Below are 25938 nucleotides of genomic sequence, written 5' to 3'. Positions count from 1 at the left end.
CGTCTGGAAAAGTAATGGTAAGAGAAGGCACATCCCAATCCCAAGTGAATGGATTTGGCTAGGTTTGGATTTATTTTTTATGCTCTTGTCAATGCCATCCACATGGAACTTACACTCTAATATCATAGGATCAAATGAACAGCAGTGCCAAGCAATTAAGACAGAATGTTTAGACAGAAAACAAGTCCTATGACTCCCAGCATTCTCCATTCAGCCATGTAGGACATTTTTCTGGATTGCACAATAAGACCTTCATATGTTGGTAGCCTCCCTCCGGTGGTTATGTACTGATTTCATAGCCTTCTAGTTAATTATTATTATGTTTAATATAAAGGTGTTTTCAGAGACTTGAAATGGCAGATTTTTTTTCTTTTTAAGTGCTATTTCTTTTTCTTTCTTTCTATTAAAAATACCATCATGATGGAAAGGAATACACAAATAGCATTTGAAGGTAATTTATTGCGATTACTTTCTGTCTTTTCTGAAATAATTATAGGAATGTCATCAATACAGCACAGTCATACTTGTTAGCCTTTGACATAGGTCCTTTCTACACCTAAGGATTATCCTAGGAAAATGGAGGAATCATCCCTGTTTGCTCCTGTGATCCCCTGTGTGTCATTTGCATACACAGGGATGATCCCAGGACGATCCCGGGGAAAAAGGCAGGTGTAGAAATGGCCATACGTATCTAGTCCCTAGAACAATATTGGGCAGAATCCTATGATGAAGATATACCTGCTGAGGGCTACAGGATTTTGTGGAACATCCCAAATTCACTGGCAGAGATATGTTGGTGGACTGGCTGAAATAGAATGGACTCATGGGTGGGATGTGGGCACATTTACCCCATATCTTTATACCCCTTCAAGCCATGGTCATATCCCTTTGGGCAGCAGAACTTTACACCAGTCTCAGACCTGCACAAAGAATTCCTCTCCCATTTACTTCAATGGGAGGGATTTCAACAAGTGCCCCACCCACATCACCAGGACAGTACATAAAGTGGCATAAATGCTTTGTTCATCTAAGTTGTACAGCTACTGAATGCACTTACAAATCCCTTGCATTTCTTCAGAACAGTTCCCCATTGCACCCCACCTTCTCATTCATGCGCTTGTGCTCACTCACCCACCCACAACTGTCTGCGGTTCCACTCTTATAGTCTGGTGGTTGGCACCATTGGGTGAGAGGGCTCAGGCAGGGGAGCAGCTGGATTGGCCAGGATGGGCAGCAGGGTTGCTGCAGGTGACAGTGGCACTGTGAATGGCTGGCTTGAATGAGCGAAGCCAGCCAGTTTAGTACTCTGTTCAGTGGAGGCTGGTGACTCCGATGTCAGTGGGGCTTTGAATCCACTTTGGGTTTCAGTCAGAGCTCTAAAGGAGCTATTCAAGGTGCTGAGTCTGACTCCCCCATTGGTTCAGCACCTTGGATAGCTCTTTAAGGGCTCTGATTGAAATACAGAGCCAATCTCCACTGCCAATGTGTCTTCTCTTCACTGCTTGTCATTCTCCACTACCACCACACAAAATTCCCCACCTGCTGGTTGAGGGAGGCCAAGGGCAGGGCCTTGCAGCTCTGTGGCAGCCATTTCCATCTTCTCTCTCAGCATTGTTGCATATGGACACACATGTACCCATTTCAAGGTGCTGTGTGTCCACATGTGTGTTCTATTCATATGCAAAAACAAAACAAAAAACCCTTAATATAAAATAGCTCCGAATGAAGAAATTAATTAATTAGTTAAACTATTTCTTAGCTGTCCTGTATCAATTGATCTCAGAGAGAGGTACTATCTTCAAAACAATTCAACATGAAACCAATCCATTTTAAGCATCAACAGTCCAAACAAACAAATAAAAACTGAGGCAGAGTCAGTAGGACTCCAAAACTTGGATAAATAACCAGGTCTTAAATTGGAGCTGAAGTGAGGCCAATGTCAGCACCAGCTGGACCTCTGAGGGGAGGGCATTCGGTGACTAGGGCTGGATCTACACTGCTGCTTTAAAGCGCTTTATAACAGTTTTGACAACTGTATATGGAGTGTGTCCTGGGTCCTAACAGTTGTCAAAACAGTTGTCAAAAGCGCTTTAAAGCAGCCGTGTAGATCCAGCCCTAGTCACCGAATGCCCTCCCCTCAGAGGTCCAGCTGGTGCTGACGTTGGCCTCACTTCAGCTCCAATTTAAGACCTGGTTATTTATCCAAGTTTTGGAGTCTTATTGAGCAGTAGTGTAGCTCCTGCCTAGGGTGCCACAACTGAGAAGGCCTTCTCTTGCATGTCCACATAATGTACAGCTACAGCTCCCAATGGTGGGTTGCAGAGAAAATCCCCCACGGCAGATCTCAATATTCAGGGAGGTATATGCCAGAAGAGGTGTTCCTTCCATCCCAAGCGGTTTAGAACTTTGTATATTAATACCTTTAACCGGGAGTGAAAGCAGATTGGCAGCCCGAGCAGTTCCTTTAAAACCAGCGTTATATGATTTGTATAAGTTGTTCCGGATAAACTTCAACTTCTGTCTTGTCCTGAAAGACAAAACTACCTAGAGTGCAAATATTCACCTCTAGCCACTAGAGAGCAGTAAAGAATAGAGAAAAGTGCTCTACTTTTTTCTTTTATTATTATTTTCTTTAAACTTAAGTTGGTGAGGTGTGGCCTTTACTGTTGAAGAGATGTGATTGGCCTGAAAGGGGGATGTATCTTATAGGCTGAAACAATAACTGCTTTGCTTTACTTAAGAAACTGATTGCTCTGTCAGCTGGAAAGATCTAGGATTGTTCACTGTTCAGGTTGTTTCTGGAGTATTTTGTTTCTCTTTAAGGTGAGTCTCTTTTATTTACGGAACGGGGCCTTGTTGAAGAAGAGTTTTTGATGTGTGTTTAGAATTAGACCACGGTTTTCATTTGTGTTTGCTAGTGGGCAGGGCACTAGGCTGTTGAATGCACCTTTCTTTAAAATGAGAAGTTTGTTTGGGGGCGGTTTGCTTCTGTGTTATTCCTTCCTGAAATTTCCAGCAAAAATTGTAGAGGGGTGTGAAGCAGACAGGCCACCCATTTAAAAAGAGGTTTTGCTTTGCAATATTTGTATACCGCTTTTGAACCGTAATGGCTTACAAGAGGAAAACTCAGATTTTATATAAATCTGGAATACCAAGTACTGTTTATGGTATCTAGTGGCTCCTTGGTCTGTTTCCCTCAAAACTGCTGCTGGAAAAGGGAAGTCTTGAGGTGGTGTGTGGTGTGGTGTGGTGTGGTGTGAGGATAGGATAGAGATCTTTTTAGAGTACTTTCCCACCAGATGTTCCTACTTCCACTAATGCTGTTCTGGGCAGATACTATCGATTACACCAGCCTCTTAGAACTCTTGTGGGTGGGGAAAACAGCTGTTGGAACCACAGGGAGGGACAATAGATATGCATAAAGCCTGCTACCCCTTTGTACGATAAAATGTTTTTCTAATGCTCTGGAGAATGTAATGTTTTTTTCCCCCTAAAATGTCTATTAAAAAGAATATTTGGTCGAAGGCAGAGAATGGTTTTAATCTAGTGTGTTGAGAGGGCCTCTGTTCTTTTGGGATGATGTATATCCCCCCCACCCCTGCCTCTAGTTTGCATTTTCTTTCTCTCACACATATGGCATCACATGTGGTATGAATATTGCCCCAAAAGGTGCTTCTAAGGGTGCAGTCCAGTGTATGCTTACCAGAAAGTAAGCTACATTGAGCTTCACTGTGAGACCTATAAAGGATCAGGCTGAACTGAACTTTGTGCCCAAACTCTGGAGCTTGAGTTGGATTGAACTCTCGAAAGCATCTTCAGTAGCTGTTTGTTAACTTCCTCCTTAAATGTTTTACAGATACCAAGATGAGCTGCTTCACTTTTTTGAAGGTCATGATGGTCTTGTTTAACCTCTTCATAGTTGTAAGTACTTACTGTATTTTTCTGCTAATGACCAATGAGGTAGCTGGGGACCTTGTAAATGTACGACTGGGTGAGGCCAACCCTCGAGGATTAGGTTCCGTCCTTCTTTAGATATAGGTACACTAAAGGCCCCGTGTCTGTATGTTTAATAAACTTGAGATGAAATGTAGTTGAGGCTGCAATCCCTAAGCACTCTTACTTCTGGGTAAACATGCTTAGGATTGTCCTGCCCAACAGTCCCCAAATTGAAGGACAGAATGGACCGTTCTTATATAAGAAAGATCAAGTCATTTCCTTGACATCATGTCAGCCACATGTAATTTATTAATGTAATGCATGTTTATGGTTAGATATGTGTTTTATCTTACAACTAATCTCTAATGATCACATGCTGCAATCACCTTAGCCAACTGAATTTGATTAACTCTTGGGGGACTATAAAGGGTTTAACTACCAACTTTGCAAATCTAAGAGATATGAATATGCTCTCACACAAAAACACAGCTTCTGAATATTCTTGGGGCGCAACTACATAAGAGGGTGGATGCCGTACAAGTATACGTTTTCCCCTGCAGGATGAATAGCAGCTTGGTGAGGACAAGCATTGGCAAAAGAGCATTGGGTGGAAAGGATTTTAAAATCTTTCCAATTTACCTTAAAAAAAAAAGCCATGGAAGATAGAATTGTGAATCGCATCTAGCGGTGGCCTTAATTTCATGGTAAACATCTCCAGAGTCTGCATTAGATGACCTTCTGGCTTTTTCTGATTCCTGGTAAGGACGAGTCAGCTGTGCCTTCTGGTGTTCCGCACAGTATATTTGGTCTATCCACCTACGCTAGCCAGAGTTTTGTCTCATGGATTAATCGTGTACTGTACAACATGGAGCAGTCATTTAATACCAGGGTTGACTTACAAGGAACTTCCTCTGTGATTCTGGCTGTTTTCTGGAACAGCCACACCCATGGGACAAATAAAAGCAGGGCTATGAGATACTGAAAAAAATTATTAACCCTGGCAGCGGGTGTGCCTTCATGCAGTGGCAGGCCAAGCCCACAAAATGGCAATGGGCTAATTGAATGCAATCATGATGCAAGCCAAAGTACTCATTAAAATGTATTCATGTTCCTCTAGCTGGCCTCTGGACAGGCTGAGTGGGTTTTATAGTTTCTGTGGGTGTTCCATTCAGTTTCATGCTTACTTGTCATGTTAGTAGTGTTTCAACAAGCAGCTCAGCTATCCTCCTACATGCTGCATCGATGCCTCCATGGCAATTCTCTCAAGAAAGTCCCCTATACCAACAGATTCCTTTGGCATTCCCTTATCCTGAAATGGGAAGTGTGTGTGTGTGTGTGGGGGGAATAAACAGGAATGGCTTGCAGTTGCACACAGCTTATTAAGTGTACTGCGACTCTAGTTGAAGTAAGCACTGGTGACCCAGGTATGCTGAGTGCAATAAGATCACCGTGTCAAGGAGGCTATTGGTGTTCTCGGGGCTACAATCTGCATGTGCATAAACATGTGAACCCAGATGGATAATTATATGGAAACTCGCAACATTTATTAGTGTGTTTCATAGTCAACACCCACCCAGCCCCAAGCCAGGGGATCTCAAACTTCTGTTCTCATGAGCCTCCGCTTTACAAATTGACTCAAGCCTCCCAAAGAAAGATTTTATTTATATCAAGGGTGCAGAACTGCAGGTCAAATCCAGCCCTCCTGTGTGGGATTCCCATCCAGCCCTCTGGTGGTCCTCAGATGGCCACACCCGTTTCCCATTCCCCTGGCCACACCTCTTCCCCCTCAAGTTCTGACCGTTTGGTGTTTTTCCAGCTTAAATGTCTCTCTTAAGGCTCATATACCAGCAGTAAGAAGGATAAGCTCAAATGTGCTGGAATGCAGCCCCCGAGTGCTTTTCCAAAATAGAATTTTGCCTTTGAGCTGAAAGAGGTTCATCACCGCTGTCCTATACACAGCTGATTGCGCAATCTGAACGTTTGAAGTGGGCTCTAGCTGACTTTAATGGGTCCTATGAGTCTGCGTTTTAACTTTGCTTCTCAGCTATTGTTATGCACTCTTTTTATACTTGAAGGCCTAGGGAAATCAGAACTCTGTCCTTACTGTTATTTTTATTAAGATTTTATCTTGTCCTTCCTCCAAGGAGTTCAGGGCAATGTACGTGATTCTTCCCCTCCACATTTTATTTATCTTTACGTAAACCCTGTGACGTTGGCAAGGCAGAGAAAGAGAGTGAGAGTGGCCCCCTTCAGAAGACACCTTAAACCACGGCTTTAACCATGGTGAATAAGGCTTTTTGCTTTATTCATCGTGGTTAAAGCCGTGGTTTAAGGTGTCCTCTGAACACAGCTCTGCTTTCTGGCTTAATCACTGTGGTTAAAGCCATGGTTTAAGGTGTCTTCTGAATGGGGTCAGTGAATGTTAAGCTTCATGGCTGGGTGGGGATTTGAACCCCAGTCCTAGTCCAAAAGTCTAACTGCCACACCACAGTGACTCTGGAAAGAATCAACTTCTAAAATGGATGTAGGAAGTGGAGTCTCCAGAACTCTGAAGCCATGTTACTATGCAGCGGTCAGTTAAACAAACCTGTGATGAATTGGCAAGACAGAGGAGGAAACAGAACAAGTTCATATGCTCTTTTATGTCAAAGTGAAGATGTGCCTTATCCTCAACTGTTCATGTAAACAGTGGCAAGCAATAAAGTGGGCACATCTGCTCCTGGTTGACTTTCTGGGTAGGTAGAATACTCAAATGCTTTGCCATGGATTCACTAATTGCCCTTAGGATTACACTTTGTCCTCACTGAGTAAAATATTTTCAGTATGCTTCATTCCATAATAATATGCTGCCCATACATGTGTTATCTACTTCAGGTATAATCTACAGCTGGGTTCACTTCATTGAGTTATCTGTTCTAAATGACTTTGTAGTCCTTGCTTTGAGCTTGTGATTTTGTAAGAGAGTCTGGATTTTGTAAAGGTCACCTGTGGTGGCCTGGTATGTGTGGATGGCATTGCTTGGTAGCAGGAGACAAATACGTGTGGCAGCTATTTATGCCTTGGATCAACCTTCTTCAACCTGTCTTGGGATGCCGAGAGTTGTAATTCAACTGGAGGGCACCAGGGTTGGGGACGGAAGATGAACAGAACATTTTCAGAGGTTCTGCCTTTGCACCCTGCCCAGGTATCAGAATGTCGTTTTTTAAGCATTGGCAATCCCAGTCACATACGCTCCTATCTTTACTCCCTCTTGTATGCGTGTATCTCTTTTGAGAAAAAACGTCATGCATTTTGAAGTTTCCTACAGATGCCTCACGGTTAACACACAGAGGCACTTCCTCCTCAAGCTGTCAGAATGTGTGAAATGTGTGTGCTTGTGCATTTGTGTTCTGAAAGCAGCATAATGCTGTTCTTGGCCTCTTATTAGCCAGTCGTATTTGCTCTCTTGCATACATCTCTTAACCAACCAATCTCTGCCTTTCCCCTCTTTGCCAGAGGACCATAATGGAAGAGGGCTTGGAGGCTACTGGACTACCTTGATTCTTCCTTCACCCCCTGAACGCTATGCAAACTCATGGGGTGGAGAAACACATTTTTAAATAAGGCCTGGGTTAGAATGATCATAAACACCCCTTGTTTGGGCAGTAGCATGTCTACCCGAAATCACATTAAAATCCTGGATTTCTGATTTGATTAGATTTTTTTTTTAATGGAGCACCAATCACCTTTCCACCAGGGAAGATTCCCTTCTCCCCTAAGGTTTAAAAATGCACCTGGAATTTCCTTCTCATGGTAGTGGGTGTATCAGTCTTTGCTGTGATTTCATCCATTGGATAAAAAATACTGAAACACAGGAGCAGCCTAGTTCTGCACCAATTAAATGGGCAGAATTGTGCCTGCACCTTTTGCCTCAGATTGACCCTGTTCAGATGACACGCTAAGCCACAGTGGTTAAGCATTTTGAGCCAAACATTGTGGCTTAGCGTATCGTGTGAACTATGACTTAGTGTGTCATGCGACCCATTCCTAACTATGGTAGCTACATAACCATGGTTTAAACATGCTCACTAAACATTTGCTGCAAAAACTTTAGCGACCTAATCCTGCCTTAGCCTGTTGTCTGAAAAGACCTGTCTTGTTTTCTAACAGGGCCAGAGTCTTGCTTTCATAAGGGCACAATCCTATGCATGTTTAGACAGAAAAAAGCCATACAACTCCCGACATTCCCCAGCCAGCATTCCCCAGCCAACCAGAGAAAAGTCCTATAACTCTCAACATTCCCCTACCATCCATACTAGCTGGGGAATGCTGGGAGTTGTAGGATTTTTTTTCTGTCTAAACATGCACAGGACTGCATCCTAAACAAAGAACACTGGGAATCTGGGCATTATGGCTCATGGAGTGTGGGAACTGCCCCCCCCGGCTTGCCCTCTTTTGTGGACACCCATGCGTCCAGCCTGGTACCTGTACTTAAGCATGGGCTGAGTCACTGCCTGCCTTATCCTTTTATTTGAAGACAAACAAAACTGGCACCTGTGGTCAAGGATAATTGCTTTGACCCTGTTAGAAATATTTATGTATGATGCCAAGTGCATTGTTCACTCTTAAAAATAAATGGCTGGTTTGAAATCCTTGGTAGCTTCTGAAAAAAGCCTGTCCCTGTGTAAAGAGAGAATCGGGAAGTTTAGAAGGCTTCTTCCTGCATTGTGGCTTCTCTACAGCTCAGCTTGTTGAACTTCAACAGGCTATGGAATGATTACAAATACAATGGGAGGAATCGAATGGTGAAAGGCAAAGGAAAGCAGGGCTTCCCCATGACTGTGTGGGAGTAGTTGTGACAAAGCACACCTTGTCCTGCAGGTGTGAGAAGCTGCACCTGCCGAAACTCCATTTTCTGTTTTTGACACCCTGATTCTAAACTTGGAATTACCTTGTGCCTTTCCAGTCAAGAGTAGACGTTTGACCCTGTTTTAGTCAGCAACAGCACGATCCTATACATAGGAGGAGTAGGCTATCAATGGCTAATAGACATGATGGCTATTTACTACCTCCAGTATGAGAGGCAGTAAGTCTATATACACCAGTTGCTGGGGAACATGGGTGGGAGGGTGCTGTTGCAGTCATTTCCTGCTTGTGGGTACCTGACAGCTGGTTGGCCACCATGTGAACAGAATGCTGGACTTGGTGGACCCTTGGTCTGATCCAACATGGCTTTTCTTTTTTTCTTATATCTACTTAAAAGGCAGTCTCGGGAAGTTCAATGAGTCTTACTTCAGGGTAAATGGGCATAAAGTTGCAGCCTTAAGAGCATTCCACTGCTAATCTATGATGACTTGCTTTTTTCAACATTCTGTTCCTGACATCGGTTAGCTGGATGTAGTGCAGAGGAACCGATTCACAGTGCAATGAATGACCTCCTTCCATTATTTGCCCCCAATTTCTAGAAGGTTTGATTCCTGAGCTCAAGAAGGGGGTTCAGTGATTATCCTTCTGAACTTTTAAAATAACTTTTTCTTCTTCCATATCTAGCTTTTAAATACAGTTTTGTAATGATGTCAGCTTGGCTGTGGGGCTTACCACTCTCCTGAAATATAGCACTAACATGAATGACTGTTCATCAATAGGCATATCTTGTACCGTGATCTCCCAAGAACCAAATCCACTTAATGGTAATCTTTGAGTAGATCAGGTTTCCTTTTCTTAGAAATAAAGGCTCTGGTGTGATTTTCTTTTCTATAGAAATGGGAAGAGTGCCTAACTGTAGGAAAAACAAGTACGTCATGAGACTGGAGTGGACAATCATAGTTCTAGCTATCTATAAACTATTGCCAATATGTATGTATGTATGTGAGAAATTGAATTGTCTGTGTCTGTGAAGAAAAAGATAGTTATAGCAACTCTAGTTCATGTGTATTGAGTCAAAATGCTATCAGGAGTGAGGTAATCTAAAAAGGTGTATGGCTTGACCATGATTCTTGTATACGCAGTATGACTTGGACTGTGTGGGAGTGGGAGGGACTGGGTTAAAATATTGTTTCCTAAGGGCATAAACTTATGCAAGGAGTTGTAGGATGTTTTATCTGTCTAAACATGCATAGGATTGCACCCTATGAATCTGTGTGTGTGTGAAAAATGGCACATCAGTAGGCTGTACAGAAACAGAATATGACATTAAAACATAAAATTGGTGTGACCACTGCGTACGGCTCTTTTTATTTGGAGCGCAGCTGCAGCTTTCAGTCTTCAGAGGTGTGAATGCTTTATTATTATTATTATTATTATTTATTTATTTATTTATTTATTTATATAGCACCATCAATGTACATGGTGCTGTACATGGTGCTTTACTTCCTTCGCTTTTCACACTAGGCCCCTGTCCCCTCAGTATACTGCAAATAAATAAATAAATAAAATTCTTTCTGCCCTTTCACTAACGCAGAGGATATTTTTCCGCAGAAAAGTTCTCCACTTGGATGAAGCATGGAAGTGTACTGTATATGTCGTGTAGACACCATATACAATGTAGACAAAAATATTGGTGGATAGCATGTGTGTCTCTGCTGGATCCCTGTGGTAAAATGTATATGACCTTAGCTAGACCTAAGGTTTAACCTAGGATCATCCCGGGGTCATCCCTGTTCATGTAAATGACACACAGGGGATCCCGGAAGCAGGCAGGGACAACCCCGGGACGATCCCACGATAAACCTTAGGTCTAGCTAAGGCCTACGTTGGAGTTCTGGAAATCAGAACACATCTGGAGAGTGCCATCTTGTGGGAGGCTGTTCTACACATAATTGTCCTTCTGAGACGAGTGGGTACTTGCTGTTTATCTCCATATTTCACTAGACATAAGACATAACTGGAAGTGATGTGGGAGATCCATAATCAGGATGTCCCGTGTGTGTGTGTGTTTTTAAAAAAGTTAATTGCAGACTTGCCCTTTCAATGATATTGGAAGTGTGGTATGGATCAGGAGGGATGTAACCTTTATGCCCATGTTACTTTTCCCAATTAAAATGCCTCATCCGAAAGGTTATTAGCTCCACAAGGGAAAATAATTAGATACCCCCAACACACACACTCCCAGGGTCATGGGTAATATCCAGTGTTAGTCCTGTTTAGAGTAGATTCATTGAAATGAATGGGGCTTAAGTTAGTCATGACCAACTTAGGTCCCATTCATTTCATGGGTCTACTCTATGTAGAACTAACATTGGATACTACCCCATGTTTCCAGCTTGATTCAGCGTGCTGCATGGCTGCTATTAACTCTTTAAAGAACCATGTGAGATCCTGGTCACAAGTCACTAACGTGGCATTCTGTTTAGCCGATAGCCCTATTATTCTGAGCAGAGTTTTACCTCTAGCCACTGCTTTAAGAAATAAACTTACAGCAACCTAGTGGTAATACTTTGTACAATAAAGGGGGATGACATTGTTCTAAATTGGATCATTTTGATCCCACTCTTCAGCTGGAAAGGCTCCCAGGGTGGCTTACAGAACAATAAAAACAAGATAGTTCCTGCTCTCAGGCTTACAGACTAAAAAGACATGGACACAAAAGGAAAAAAATCGGGAAGGAAAAGGAAAACAATAAAACACCAGTTCTTAGTGTTGTTATACGATTCATAAAATGGCCAGATGTAATGAACTGCAGTTCTGTGATGGGAGCTGGACATTGTTGGGCTTATGACCAACTGCCATGGAAACAATTCAAAGAGAAGAAGAGCCAAGAAGGGCTGGTCTCACCCGACCCAATGGAGAGGCCCAACTTCCTGTCTCTCCCTCTCCTACAGCCTCGTAGAATGGCTGCTGGATGACAGTGGGGGGAGAGGCAAAGCCTGGTGAAACAGGCTTCCTAGGAGGGCTGATTTGCGGCCTTGCTTTCCTTCTCTGCCCCTGCTGCAGCTGGGTGCAACGAATGCAATGGGAGAAATCTCCCAAGCTTGCAGAACCATGGTTTTCCCTGTCTCTTTCAAAAACTGTTGAGTGTTGAATGTGGGTGGGATTAAGCACACTCTGGTTAGGATCTTACCTATGTAAGAATATTGCATAATATTGGAAGAGAAGATGTTTGCATAGGAAAAGAAGTCTTACTCCTTGGCAGACATGCTTGCCAACATGCCATAAAGGTGACACTTTGATTATGATTGCCCTGCAAAGGCCGATAATTTCTATTGTCTTGCAAAATGTTTCTCACTTTAACAAAGCTTCCAGTGACACTTTCTGACCATTATAAGCTGTGAAATAGAAGATCATCTCTATTAATTATGTGCACAGTGGTGTATTGGTAAATTTTGAAGTGTAGGAGCTCCTGGTACCAGTCCCCATTGCCACATGCTCAAGGGGAGTCCAAAATTGTAGATGCCTGTGTTGATCCATATCTGTATGCCTACATGTGGGAACAGGGCAACCTGAAGTGATTGGCAGATGATGACATCATCCCTGCTTATCAGAATGTCCTGGCACTTCACTTCTGTGAGCCCTGACTTCTTCTACACCACTGTTTGCGCAGTATAGGTATGGCACACCTTGTGACTCACCATGCGAAATGCAGCCCATTAGACATGTTTGATGTTCCACTGTGGACTTGATAATGCTCTGTTTCTGTTGCTTGTTTGGGGGTCTGTCTAAACACCCAGAACCCCCCAGGATGGATGCGCCAAAGCTGCAGAGAAAAAAAGTCAGGGACTTACCCCAACTTTTTTCTCCATAGTGAGGTGATGGTTTGCGCAAGATGGTGTCAAGAGCGCCCCTTGCCTTGCTCCAGAGTTACAGTGGAGGCGTGGCTGAGGCGACCAGCAACTGGTCACCTTCCACCAGGAAGAGTGCAGGGGCGGCTCTGATCCCTGGATGGCCACCCAGAAACCCTGTGCTCCCTTCTCGGAGTCAGGATTACCCGATGCCACCCCAGGGGAGGGAAAGCGCAGGGTTTGAGAGGGAGGTGGTGCCAACACGGTGCTGTGAAGACAACCTCTGGGAGCGCAAATGGGTGGAGGGCAAGCTCTCAAGTGTTTATCTAGCAGGCCACACTATGTGGTTTAGTGAACTTTAGTGGGTGGCAACTTGGGCAGGTCAAGTAATTGCCTGTCTCTCTGTGTGTCCCCAGTACCAGTATCTGGAAATAATTCTTTTCTTTTCTTTCCTAGATTGGTGGAGGAACACTTTTGGGCATTGGAATCTGGGTCGCTGTTGACAGTGTCTCCTTCCTCAAATTATTTGGCCCGATGTCCGGCACCGCTTTGCAGTTAGTGAATGTGGGCTACGTCCTCATTGCCCTTGGAGCCATCTTGTTTGTGCTGGGCTTCCTAGGATGCTGTGGAGCTCAGAAAGAAAGCAAATGCCTTCTTATCACGGTAAAATACAAATGTGAAGCTGTTTCTATCTCCTTGTCTGAAGGATATCTGCCCAGTAAAGTATTGCTTGGTGAAAGTACTGGCTGATTATAAATTGAGCAGTGAAGGCATTATGGAAAGTTGCCTTCTTAAATGAGGCCAGATTCATGAAGGAAGGGAGAGGTCCTGAGCTATCCAGCCAGTTAGCCACAGAATAGAATTCCTTAAGCAAATAATTTATGCCTCTTTTCTCTATTGTAACACACATGTCATATTTTGGAAAGCTCGCTGGTGGATTTTTGGATTCCAGAATTCCTATGCAGATAATAAATTGGTTTTTGTTTTGTTTTTTAAATTGGAGTTCTTTCACTTCTTGTCACAAACTTTATGGTTTTTTTGTCCTGGGTCTCATATAATAAAGACAAAGCGGATGGATAAAAACAAAATAAAAAAGGTCTTCCTGGTAAATGCTAATCTTTTTTCCCAGTTGGATAACTTCTAGGCAAAGAGAGATGCAACTTATCTGGCCATCTTGTTCCTTTTGTGGTAGGAGTGTAAACCTGTTCTGCTGCAACTTCTTTGTTTCTAATTTCCTTACCTCAGAAGCCCTTGTAAACAAGCATTCACCTGTTTTCAGTGGCAACTCAAAGTAAATACATAAAATAAACCTGTGGTGATACTTACAGTTTCTATCCTGTCTTCCTACCCCCCACCCCACCCTCCCCACCCCTTCATCCTACTTTTTGCTCTGAGTAAACAGACTGGGGAATGAGGAAGTTGTTGAGATATATGCTCCAAAAAGACCTGGAAAAGATCAGTTCAATGTGCACTAAAGCAAATGGACTGAGACTAAAATGTCTTTCAAGTAAGCTGAAAGATCTAAGAATCCAAGGGAAAAAGATGCTGTTCAAGCAGAATGAGGGATCTAAAGAGGCGTCTTGATTCTTTCGTATGAGAAAGTCCAGGCTATGGCATGTCACACCAGATAAGGATTCCCTCAGTTGCTGGAGTTGTGAAAAATCCACTGTTGACAATCTTGTGACCAACTATCCATCCAAAGCTAGAAAGCTAGCTTTAGAGCACACTTGACTTAGTGTATCCAAACAGTCCTTGCCTTCCTTTTACACTGATGCCTTGCAGAGCAAACAATCTAATGCTGTTCTCTCTCTTCTCTTAGTTCTTTTCACTTATCCTGATCATCTTCATAATTGAAGTGGCTGCTGCTGTATTGGCCTTGGTCTACACCTCAGTTGTAAGTATCATGGAGCAGAAGTAATGAGTTTGGGGTGAATTGCATAGGATGCAATCCTATCTATGTTTAGATATAAAAAATGCCCTACAATTCCCAGCATTCTCCAGCCAGCATGGCTGGCTGGGGGATGCTGGGAGTTGTAGGATGTTTTTTTTCTAAATATGCATTGGATTGCATCCTTATTCTTAATACGGCGGTTGATGTTTCAGTTATTGGTTGCTTAGAGGCCTCTGGTGTAATTGCCTTACAAGTCTCAAAACAGATATTCACATGGTAAGTCTCCTTTTCTGAGTGGTTGATCTCAAATAATGGCATAAATCGACTTCCTACCCTCTTTTGTAAGAATGATATAATTTGTGCAGGGGTGGAGGGAGGGTTGGTCTGTAGCTCAGTGGCAGAGCACCTGCTTTGCATGTAGAAGGTTCCAGGTTTGATCCCAGGCATCTCCAGGTAACCCTCGAGAGAGACTGCCAGGCATTGTCAATACTTGAGGGAGCGCCTCTCCTTATATATGCCTGCACGAGACTTGAGATCTGTTGGAGGAGCCCTTCTCCGCATCCCACCAACGCGAGACATATGCTATGGTGGGAGATGGGAGAGGGCTTTCTCTGTTGTGGCACCCCGACTATGGAATGCCCTCCCCTTGGAGGCCCGACTGGCACCAACGCTGACTTTATTCCGGTGCCATGTTAATGGACATGGCTTTTTAACGAAGCCTTTGATGGCTAAATTCACCAAGCTTGCACATTGTTTTAACTGTTTCAATTGGTTGTACTGCTTTTAAATTCTATACTGGTTTTAGCTTGATTAATGGTTTAATTTGTTTTTAGCTGTGTATATTTATTGTTCTATGTTGTTGTATAATTTTATCTGTACGCCGCCCTGAGATCCTAGTGATACAGGGTGGGATACAGATGTTTTAATAAAATAAATAAATAATAGAAATAAGAGTAAGAATACTGGGCTAGATGGACTAATGATATGACTTGCTATAAGGCAGCTTCCTATGCTAGGAAAAGGTTTGCATTGCAGTTGAGAAGTTCTACAACGGTTGATCAAGCCTGACTTCCTTGCCAGAGCTCCATTCCCCTGTAATTTAAGAGGACTTTAAGAGTCCGCTTTCAAAGCCTTTGTCATTTCTAAATAGAGAACTCTTGCATTTGGATTTATGCTAATGTTCATTGTCTTAGGGAACATTAAACAATGTTATGAACATAAATGCATGATCTAATACTATTTGATGTGCATAATAGGCTGGGAGCAGCTAGGTCAGGGCAGTCTTGGCATGTGTGGCAAGGTACAGAGACTGACATTCACATGTAAAGTGTAGGTTCTTTTTTTTAACATCAATGAGGTAATGTGGGTGAGGGAACCTGATTCTTTCCCCTCTCAAAGAATTCTTTAAATAAGAGTCAAACACTAACTTTTCTTTCATCGTTTAATGTTTGTTCTTCAGCCTCTCTTATCAGAATAAACATGGTGTGTGTGTGTGTGTGTGTGTGTGTGTGTGTGTGTGTGTGTGTCTATATTCACTTCTCACCCTGAGGTGGCTCCACAGTGGCACTCTGTTGGTTATATGATTCAGCAGCCAACTCACAGCCACCACGGGGCTTTACCCTAAAACCGCGTGTTTAAAAAGTCACGGACTTTCAGTGACTGTTTCCTTTGCTCCAAGGTCACCATTGTATTTCCACTGTCTGTAGGTGGTGACCTCACTTCGGTTTGAGGCTGGGGGCGTTCCAGGGGCAGATCTAGACCCACAGTAGGTTGCTTGGAGAACAGAAGGGCAGGGCAGGGTGTGTGCTCCAGCCCGTGCTCCCGCCTGCCATGGGAATGAACTGTTCCCATCCCGCAGCTGCAATGCCGCTGGGTTTTTAAGGGACGAGCGGCCAAAATGCCTCCATGATTGATGCATCCCTCACAAAAGGAGGAATTATCCATTAGAAAGTCTGAATTCCTTGCTAAAGCACTACTAGATGTGACCGTGCAGCCATGTTTGTTCATGTATAAAGGGGAGGGATAGCTAAGTCTGAGTTTAACGTCAGAAGGGGAGCTGCTTGCTCCCCTTTCCTTGGGCATTTTTCTCCCAGCCTGGCTCCAATGCCAGAGGTGAGCCGGGCTGTGAGAAAAGCACCTAGGAGGAGGGAACGCGGTAGGCAAGGCAGGGGAGGCTTCTGTTAACCAGGCATGTTGAACCCCTTTTATCCCGAGAGCCGAATTCCATTCCGTAGAAGCCCTTCCAGTGGCGGGTGGGGCCAGAGGCAAAAGAGGTGGGGCCAGAAATACCCACATGTTTTAGCTTAAGTCTCTTAAGGCCAGTAACTAAGCCTTAGGATAGGCATGTTTTATCTGTACACCGTCCTGAGATCCTAGTAATATAGGGCAGGATACACGTTTAAAATAAAATAAAATAATTCAGGTTTCTAGAACTGGGGGGTGGGGGGACCCAGTGCAAAAGCTGGGAAGGCAACAAACGATTGGCAGCTGGGGAATGGAGGTGGGGGCAGGAGAATACTAGAGGGCTGGATTGCCCCCTCCCGGCCTGATGTTTAGCACTGCTGTATTAATCTCAGTGGGACTTGTTTCCAAGCAAATGTGTCTAGGATTGCACTTCACGTCTGAGATACATATATCCTGCTTCATCGCAAAGTATAGGGGACACTTTCCATTATATAATGAGGCTAGTAAGGCACTTTCCCAGCAACATTATACATATTGTGTGTGTGTGTATGTGTAAGGTTCTCTTCTCCGCAGCAAAGGGTTCCTTAGTTGGTGATAAGCAAAACTGGGCCTTCTTTCATGTTTGCATTTGCAGCCTCCTTTGACTGAGTAAATGTAGCCTGTTTCACTTCCTGCTTTTCCTGGCAAGTGCAGTCAGCGTGTGTGTCCCCGACAAAGAAGAGTTGCTAACCATGAGCAGGCAGGGTAGCCTGAATTCCTTGCTGAAGAGCTACATTTTTGAATCTTCAAGTACACAAGTGTGGGTTTAACCTCTGCGCCTGAAGGCCAAACTAGATGTTACAGGGGCAGCCATGTTTGTTCAGGTGCTTGCTCCGTTCTTGCATGGTACAGAAGGGGAGAGGTCTGAGGTTATTATTTTTTCTTAATCAAATGCAGCGCATGTGTGAGTGGAGTGACCTTGAAAAGTGACTGTGTGCATGGACGTGAGTCTCGTGCAAATAGAACAGTGAAGCGTCCAAACGCCTGAGAACCTTGGTTTATATTAGCAGGACACTTGAAGGATGGGGAGCAGGGTGTGGGGAGAGAAAAGAAGCTCACAATTCTAGAGAAAACAGTAGCATGGTCTTGAATCTTCAGTTATCCGTGGGCTTACCAGTGTGCTTGAACATGTTACGTGCAGCTCCTTCCCTCCTTCCTTCTTTCCTTCCATCTAGGCAGAGAATATATTGCGAGGATCATTGTCGAAGGTATTGAAAGATGAGTATGGGAAGTCTTCTGACGTTACTACGCTATGGAATACCACAATGATAGAGGTAAGTTGGCTCATAAAACCGGTCTCTTGGTCACTGCTGGTATTCAAGCAAAGACTGGACAACCATCTGTCAGGAATGCTTCAAACTGGATTCCTGCACTGAGTAGCAGGTTGGACTTAACGGCCAAAATGGCTCTTTCCAAGCCTGTAATTCTATAAAGCGATAGTGTTTGGTTCTAATATGAACCAGTGAAATACTGCCTGGTATTTTGCTTGACTTTTAAGGAAACCCAGGTGCCATTTTGAGTTGTATTCATAATAATAATAACAACAATAATATTTAATAATATATTTACTTATTGCCTGCCTCTCCCTCTGGATTGAGGCAGGGAACAACATTTATTTTATTTTATTTTATTTATTACATTTCTATATCGCCCAATGACCAAATCTGTCTGGGTGGTTCACAAGAATTAAAACCACAAAATACAGCATAGAATACAATATAAAAAAAATAAAAGCTTGAAACTACACTATAAAGGCACAGCCAGAATAAAACCTAGCAGCAATGCAGAGATTTAAAACACAATAGCAAATTTAAAGCAACAGAGCTAAAAGACTAAAATGCTTGAGCTGTGCCAAAGGTGATAATGGCATTGCTCTGCTTACACCATGTTCTGGCTTTTACTATTTCTACTTTACAAATGTTGAAGAGTTGTACAAACAGAAGATTTATAGAACAGCAGCAATTGTAATAAGTGTTTTAGTAGATGACATGGAAGCTGGAGAAACAGCTTTGAGCGAGACTAGGAATTTTAGTTTCTAAAAGGCTGCCATTAACAGGATAGAATTGTCCACTAGGAGTACAGAGGAAAGATGTAATGTGTTTAATATTGCAGCGGAGTAAAGCTTATTGAAATCCATGGAGAATGGTGGAAGGGTGATATATATAAAAGCTTTGGGAGAAAACTGGGTTGTCTGAGAAATCTGTTATTGAAGGCTTAATTGGCAATGGAATGTACTTCTTCTGGAGATGGGTATTAACCTAGGGAATTCTTCAGTTGCTATCTAAGCCAAAAAGTCCATTCCATGGCTATAACAGGAGAGACAATGTAGCATAGTGATTAGAGTGTTGGACTGGGAGTTGGGAGATCTGGGTTATAGTCCCCACTGGGCCATGGAAGCGCACTGGGTGACTTTGGGCCAGGCACTGACTCTCAGCCCAACCTACCTTACAAGGTTGCTGTTATAAGGATAAAATGGAGAGGAGGGGGATTATGTACTCCGCCTCAGGTTCCTTGGAGGAAAAAAGGCAGGATATAAATGCAATCAGTCAATCATAACAAGCAAGGCAAGAATCATGTTTTTTTTAAGCAGCTAAGTGATCCCTTCCTCCCATGCTGCATTGCCATTTGGGGAAATTTGTTTGAATTCTTTGTCTCTGTTCTCCCTAGGACATCCAGCAGCGCACATCAGCCCCATTTAGTAAAAGCACCCATGCTGCTGGCTTGCAAGCATCCTGCGTCCTGTGAGGACCTGAGATTGAAATGTTGTTTTCGACTAGAAAAGCACATTGCTACAGACAAAAAGTGTCAATTATCTGAAAATGCCCTGTGGTTCCTTGCTAGTATTGTGTTGTATGTGGCAAGGCAGCTGGATGGTGAAGCTAAAAGTTGAGCAGTGGCATCTGTCAGGGATTCTTTAGGGTGGATTCCTGCATTGAGCAGGGGGTTGGACTTGATGGCCTTATAGGCCCCTTCCAACTCTGCTATTCTATGATTCTATGACTCTCCGTACACATTAAAAGCACCCCTTACTCCTAAGCCTGCTTTCCCCAACGTGGTGCCCACCAGATGTTTCGGATCACTACATTCCGGACCATAGGCCATGCTGGCTTGAGTTGATGGGTGTTGAAGTCTGAAACATCTGGAGGGCACCTGGTTGGGAAAGGTTGCCCTAAGCAGATGTGTTGTTGTTTTTTATAGCTGCTGTTCTGTCATAAGCCACAAGCTGGAGGAAGGCGGGATAATACTTCTCTAAGGCTGCAACACTATGAAACAGTCTTGCTGATGCGACTTACTTTTGAGTAGACATGTATAGGATTCCGCTGTAAGCTACTGGGTTGCCCTGCTTTGTTAGGTAGAAAAGGCCCTCATGATGGGACACTGGAGTACTTAGTATGTAACCAGTTCTCATTTAGGAATGTAAAATGAAAAGGCTGTAATGTGGTTCATAACATGTCTCCTTTGCTCTTAACATTTCCACTTTAGCTGAAATGCTGTGGTCTGTTCAATTACACAGACTTTGACGATTCCAAGTACATAGCAGAAAACCCTGATACGTATCCACCACCCTGCTGTAATGGTCAACTTCCCTGCAATTCTGCTCAGGCTACAAAAGAGAAAGTGGAGGTATGAAAGGGAATGAGTGTCTCCTTTCCTGTACATTTGTGGGTGGAGAAGGAGGATGGGAAGGCACGGGTATGAGCGGAATGATGCTTGCTGACTCTTTCATCCAGCCTGTGTATTGCGGGGAGGTACTTCTCACCACAGGGAATAGTCATTTTTTCCCTTCTGGTCTAAAACAATTTCAAGGACTGCACTCTTCTGGGTAGAAGAAAAGAGTGGAGGCATTTTATTTATTTATTTATTTAATTTATATACTGCCCCATAGTCGAAGCTCTCTGGGCAGTTTACAAAAGTTAAAAACAGTGAACATTAAAAAAGTATACAAAATTTAAAATCATCAAAAATATAAAAACAACAGTATAAAACAACAGTATCCATTTAAACAACATCCGGTTAGCTGATGAGCTAACTGGATCTCACGGCTGAGAAAGCATTTGGTGGTGAATTCCAGCCTACTTCGTGGCAGGTTTGGGGCTGTTCTCAGGAGTGAAATTTCTGGGGACAACTAATTTAAAAAAAACGAGTCTGTTACGTATCCCTCATACAGGTGATGGTTGGTTTGGCATAGAGCACCTTGTTAAAGGGACTGATACAAATGTTTGAAATCAATAAAAATGGGCTGATACCTCTTGGCACCATTCTGTCCTGATGTCCTCTGTGGAGGCAGAGGCCTGTGGGTTGTGGATTTGGCTCCTAGTGAGGCGGAGAAGGCCCTATTCATGCTGTGCAGAGGGCCTAAATGCTTCTGCTCGTGCATAGTACATTCAAGTACAGTTCTCACAATGCAGCATCCCATTTGTGGGAGCATTCTGTTTGGGCTGTAGCCTGCAAGGTACAGATTGGGTGGTCCCTGTTGTCCCTGTCCTGGGCATGGATCCGTTTTGATGGGGTTGGGGACAATGGGTCATAGCCAGTACAGCAGCCTTCTGTTCTTCTGGGGCCCATGTAGGCTACAGATGTTGTGGCCCTGGCTAGCGTCACAAGACCTCTACAGGTTTTCATGAAGATAATGAATACTTTTTCCATCTTTCCCCCTATTATGGACTGTGCTGTAAGAGAAACAACTAATCTCTCTCTCTCTCTCTCTCTTTTTAAACAACCAACAAACCCTAGGGCTGCTTCCCGAAGTTGTTGAAGGAGATACGTAAGAATGCCAATGTAGTGGGTGGCATAGCAGCCGGGATCGGTGCACTGGAGGTATGTTGACGGAGCTTTCTGAGTCCCTTTGAGACTGGATCTGTCCTGTTGCTGCTCCACTCCTCTGCCCTTGTGACCATAAAAGAGATGGCCCTCTGAGACGTTACACCTATACTAGGCCCACCGCATAAAACCTTCTCAGGCCAAGCACCACCACCTGAAAACCTGAGGGAGGGTTAAATAAAACCTTTCCCCTATCTATGAGGGAAACAGGTTTAATATAGGATCTATTTTTAAATGTACTGTGGGTATATTCTGGTGTGGGTGTTTGATAACTGTGAGGCAGGTAAATAATGCCAAACTGACACGTGGTAACTGGCAGCTAACAAAATAATAAGAAGTGTATTGTCTTGTTAAAAGCTTTAAATGAAAATATAATCCTGCCCAATCCAAACTCCACACACACACACCAACCACCTCTTTCTCGCTCTCCACACCAATCCTAAATCCCTAGCAATTAATCTCCTCTCACTCTACAAACAATTCCAATCTCTACTCCCAACTACAACATAACCAACCTAACATCCTCTAACATACTCCCTCAGTCACTCTTTATATACTCCTTCCCCCACCCTACATCACAAACCACGCCCACTCAGTTCTAACATTCCATGCTCACCAGATATATTAATTCAGATGCATACAGGATACTCAATTGTGAGGTAACACCACACCCTCTTCTTATTGAAGCATTCATGTGATTTGTACTGAACAACAAGACACACTGGGTGGATGTTGTTATCAGATACGGGACCTGCCTCTGGTGACTCCTTGGCTATCAAGGTGACCCTCCCTCTCTTCCTCCCTCCCTCCCTCCCATAAGCTTGATGCCTTTCTCCTTGCTTGCTTGCCACAAGATATTGTACCTTGGGCCTAAAGAGCCACCGGTGGCTGTTCTTGCTAAGCTTTCTAGAGCATGAAGTGCAATCTCATCTGATTCCCAATGGGCAGCGCCTGTCTTTTTCACAGTTACGCATAGTAATGTAGTAGGTATTCCTGTATAGCGCTAACGGACAAAGAGTATGTGGTGCTAGTAAAGGGAGGAGCAAGCACCCCACAGGATTCTTAACAAAGACCTGATCCCTTTTTTCAGCTTCTATATTGGGAAACTTGTTCCAGGTGGTCATCTTATTGCAGAACAATGTGCATGCAGACCTATGTTGCATGGAGGAGCAAAATCTGTATTCCTGTATTTATTTATTTATTTATTTATTTATTTTATTACATTTATATACCGCCCCACAGCCGAAGCTCTCTGGGCGGTTTACAACAATTAAAAATAGTAAACATTAAAAGTATACAAAAATTTAAAAAACATAAAAACAGTATAAAAACAACAGTATCCATTTAAAAACAACAATTCTGGGGTCCATTAAAAACAAACTTAACGTTGTTAAATGCTGTTAAAATGCCTGGGAGAAGAGAAAAGTCTTGACCTGGCGCCGAAAAGATAACAACATTGGCGCCAGGCGAGCCTCATCGGGAAGATCATTCCACAGTTGGGGGGCAACCACTGAGAAGGCCCTTGTTGCCATTCTCCGAGCTTCCCTCGGAGTAGGCACTCGGAGGAGGACCTTAGATGTTGAGTGCAGTGTACGGGTAGGTTCATGTCGGGAGAGGCGTTCCATCAGGTATTGTGGTCCCAAGCCATGTAGGGCTTTATAGGTTAAGACCAGCACCTTGAATTGGGCTCAGAAACATATAGGCAGCCAATGCAAGCGGGCCAGAATCGGTGTTATATGCTCAAACCTCCCTGTTCCAGCTATCAATCTGGCCGCCGCATTTTGCACAAGCTGCAGCTTCCGGACCATCTTCAAAGGCTGCCCCATGTAGAGGGCATTGCAGTAATCTAATTTGGAAGTTACCAAAGTATGGACAACTGAAGCTAGGTTATCCCTGTCCAGATAGGGGCGTAGCTGGGCCACCAACCGAAGTTGGTAGAAAGCACTCCGTGCCACCGAGGCCACCTGAGCCTCAAGTGACAAAGATGGTTCTAGGAGAACTCCCAAGCTACGAACCTGCTCCTTCAGGGGGAGTGCAACCCCATCCAGAACCGGTTGAACGCCCCCCATCCGATCAAAGGAACCACCCACCAGCAGCATCTCAGTCTTGTCTGGATTGAGTTTGTTTATTAGCCCTCATCCAGTCCATTGTCGCAGCCAAGCGCCGGTTCAGCACATCCACAGCCACACCTGATGAGGATGAAAAGGAGCAGTAGAGCTGCGTGTCGTCAGCGTACTGATGACAGCGCACTCCAAAACTCCAGATGACCGCACCCAACGGTTTCATGTACATGTTAAACAGCATGGGAGACAAGACTGACCCCTGCGGAACCCCATATTGGAGAGTCCACGGGGCCGAGCAATGTCCCCCAAGCACCACCTTCTGGAGCCGTCCTGCTAAGTAGGAGCGGAACCACTGCAATGCAGTGCCCCCCACTCCCAACTCAGCCAGACGTTCCAGAAGGATACCATGGTTGATGGTATCGAAAGTCGCTGAACAGTGGTATCGAAAGCCGCTGTACAGCGTTAATGGACAAAATCTTGGCCTCCTTGACCCTGTTGGGACAGAGTGCCTGGGTGTAATGGTGGGTTCTTCAGGCCTGGATGGGGGGAAGAACCAAGAATTTGGGAGGAAATGTTGCTGTCTTATATGGAGGTTGGTCATTCAGATGTGGGCAGGAAGAGTGGCTAATTGCATCCTGACCCGGAAGCTCCTTCATGGCTGGGGATTTGGTCAAATCTTTTTTATGGCAGAGCCTGGCCTTTGTTTAAGGCTGGGGTGCAGAACCTCTTTCAGTCTGAGGGCCGAATTATATTTCGGGAAAGCTCTGTTGGGTGTGGGGGTGGGGCACATTCTAGTAGGAGGTGGGTCCAAAAGCAAAGCGGGCAGGTCCCCAATTACAAAAATACCGGCATATTTTAGCTTAAGGCTCTTGTTGCCAGTAATGAAGTCTTAGGAGAGGAATCTCAGCCTTGTAGAATGGGGAACAACAAAAGGCAATTGGGGGGTGGAAGGGGGGAATAGAGCTTGGCCACCTGGGAACCCCAAGTGGACTGGATTTGGCCACTGGCCTGGGCTCAACTCCCCTGGTTTAAGCGCTATCCGGCTTCTTCCCCTCCCTCTCCAACATCATAAGGATCACAAGAATTACAGAACCTTCTCCTGGTTTAATTACTACAATGCCTGTGTAAAGCACTTGAACGGAAGGAGTAGAAACTCATCCCTTTTCTCTCATTTCCCCCACCTTCCTCAGATTGCAGCAATGGCTGTGGCAATGTACCTCTACTGCCACCTGGATGAGAAGTAACCGGGATGGAAGGCTAGGAAGATGGTGCACATCTCAACCTTTTCTTAACCTGTGCCTGCAACAATCAAGCATTTCTTGGGCCTGACGCCCGTCATGTGATTTAACTATTTGACTCTACCGAGCTGGAATCTGTAGTGTGTACATAAATGAAGTAATGAAAAATGGTCTGAAAAGGAATTTTTGTAATGCAAAGGATGCTTGTGTTGAAAGCCAGAAATAACTGAATCAAAGGGGGGCGGGCAGGCGGGCGGGCGGGGAGCGGGGAGGCAAGATCCAAACGTAGCAGTGTTTCTGCCTTTTAAAAATTGCCTGTGCCACTTTAGAGTTTGGGGTATTTTTCTGCTGGCTTTGATACCTGCCATCCTAAGACACACAAAATCTCTCTGGGAGCGTAAGCGGCCCAGAATGCTGTGAATGGCTTTGAAAGGCTCTCGTTCCATTCCTATACGAATTATAGAATTCTGTGTCGGTGTGGTATAAAATGGGGGAGATCAGCATTGCCTTTATCAATACCAGCCCAACCCAAGAGACAAGCAAAAGTCATGAGCTGCTGTTAACTGCTGGGAGAAAAAGTGCATGGCTGTGAAGAGTGCCAGTATGCCAAATCCATCCTTCTCTGCATGAGGACTCTCCTACTCCCTCCCTCTTAGCATACTCTATGTGACTTGTCTCTATGGATGTCTGGTTGAGCTGGCTTTACCTGAATGGAGCCCCTCTTATTCTATTGTACATTGACTTATCCCTTTGTTGTTGTTTTTTACTCTTTGTGAATACAATTTAACTTGCAATCTACCTACAAAATCATATTGTTTGCACACTGACTATTGCAATAAAATCTACTTTTTAATTAAATCTGGTAGACGTGCATGTCTTGAAGCACAATAGAAAATGAAAAATATTATTTAGAACATCTGTAGAAACCCGGCTGGCCCACATGACGGGGTTACTTCTAGAACTACGATGTCTCTCCCCCGCCCACCTCCACCACCCTCCAGAGATTTTTAGAAAGTTCACTCAAGGAACAATGGACGGAATTGGGATGGTATTGGTCTTGGCTTTATGCC

General features: G+C 44.0%; 1 protein-coding gene across 2 annotated transcripts; it reads left to right on the top strand.

Moving 5' to 3' along the window:
* Positions 1 to 25705, top strand: TSPAN1 (tetraspanin 1). Of its 2 annotated transcripts, none has more exons than XM_063118528.1 (8): positions 1 to 17; positions 3857 to 3921; positions 13089 to 13295; positions 14452 to 14526; positions 17922 to 18020; positions 20230 to 20370; positions 21481 to 21564; positions 24821 to 25705. In XM_063118528.1, exons 2-8 carry the CDS (start codon positions 3865 to 3867, stop codon positions 24872 to 24874), a joined length of 717 nt encoding a protein of 238 aa, XP_062974598.1. In that variant the 5' UTR covers positions 1 to 17; positions 3857 to 3864; the 3' UTR covers positions 24875 to 25705. The 2 variants fall into 2 exon arrangements, with proteins under 2 accessions (XP_062974598.1, XP_062974590.1); XM_063118520.1 differs by lacking the exon at positions 1 to 17 and adding an exon at positions 2722 to 2823.
* Positions 25706 to 25938: the final 233 nt, after the last annotated feature.

The sequence above is a fragment of the Elgaria multicarinata genome, chromosome 1 (assembly GCF_023053635.1).
Source record: "Elgaria multicarinata webbii isolate HBS135686 ecotype San Diego chromosome 1, rElgMul1.1.pri, whole genome shotgun sequence".
NCBI lineage: Eukaryota > Metazoa > Chordata > Lepidosauria > Squamata > Anguidae > Elgaria > Elgaria multicarinata.
This window is presented reverse-complemented; position numbering and strand designations above follow the sequence as displayed.

What these genes read in the sequence shown, in the direction of transcription:
- TSPAN1 (XM_063118528.1), top strand. Translation starts at nt 3,865, where the DNA reads ATGAGCTGCTTCACTTTTTTGAAGGTCATGATGGTCTTGTTTAACCTC. An exon ending in GCAAATGCCTTCTTATCACG is followed by an intron (nt 13,296 to 14,451) that starts GTAAAATACAAA and finishes CTCTTCTCTTAG; the next exon opens with TTCTTTTCACTTATCCTGAT. An exon ending in CTACAAAAGAGAAAGTGGAG is followed by an intron (nt 20,371 to 21,480) that starts GTATGAAAGGGA and finishes AACAAACCCTAG; the next exon opens with GGCTGCTTCCCGAAGTTGTT.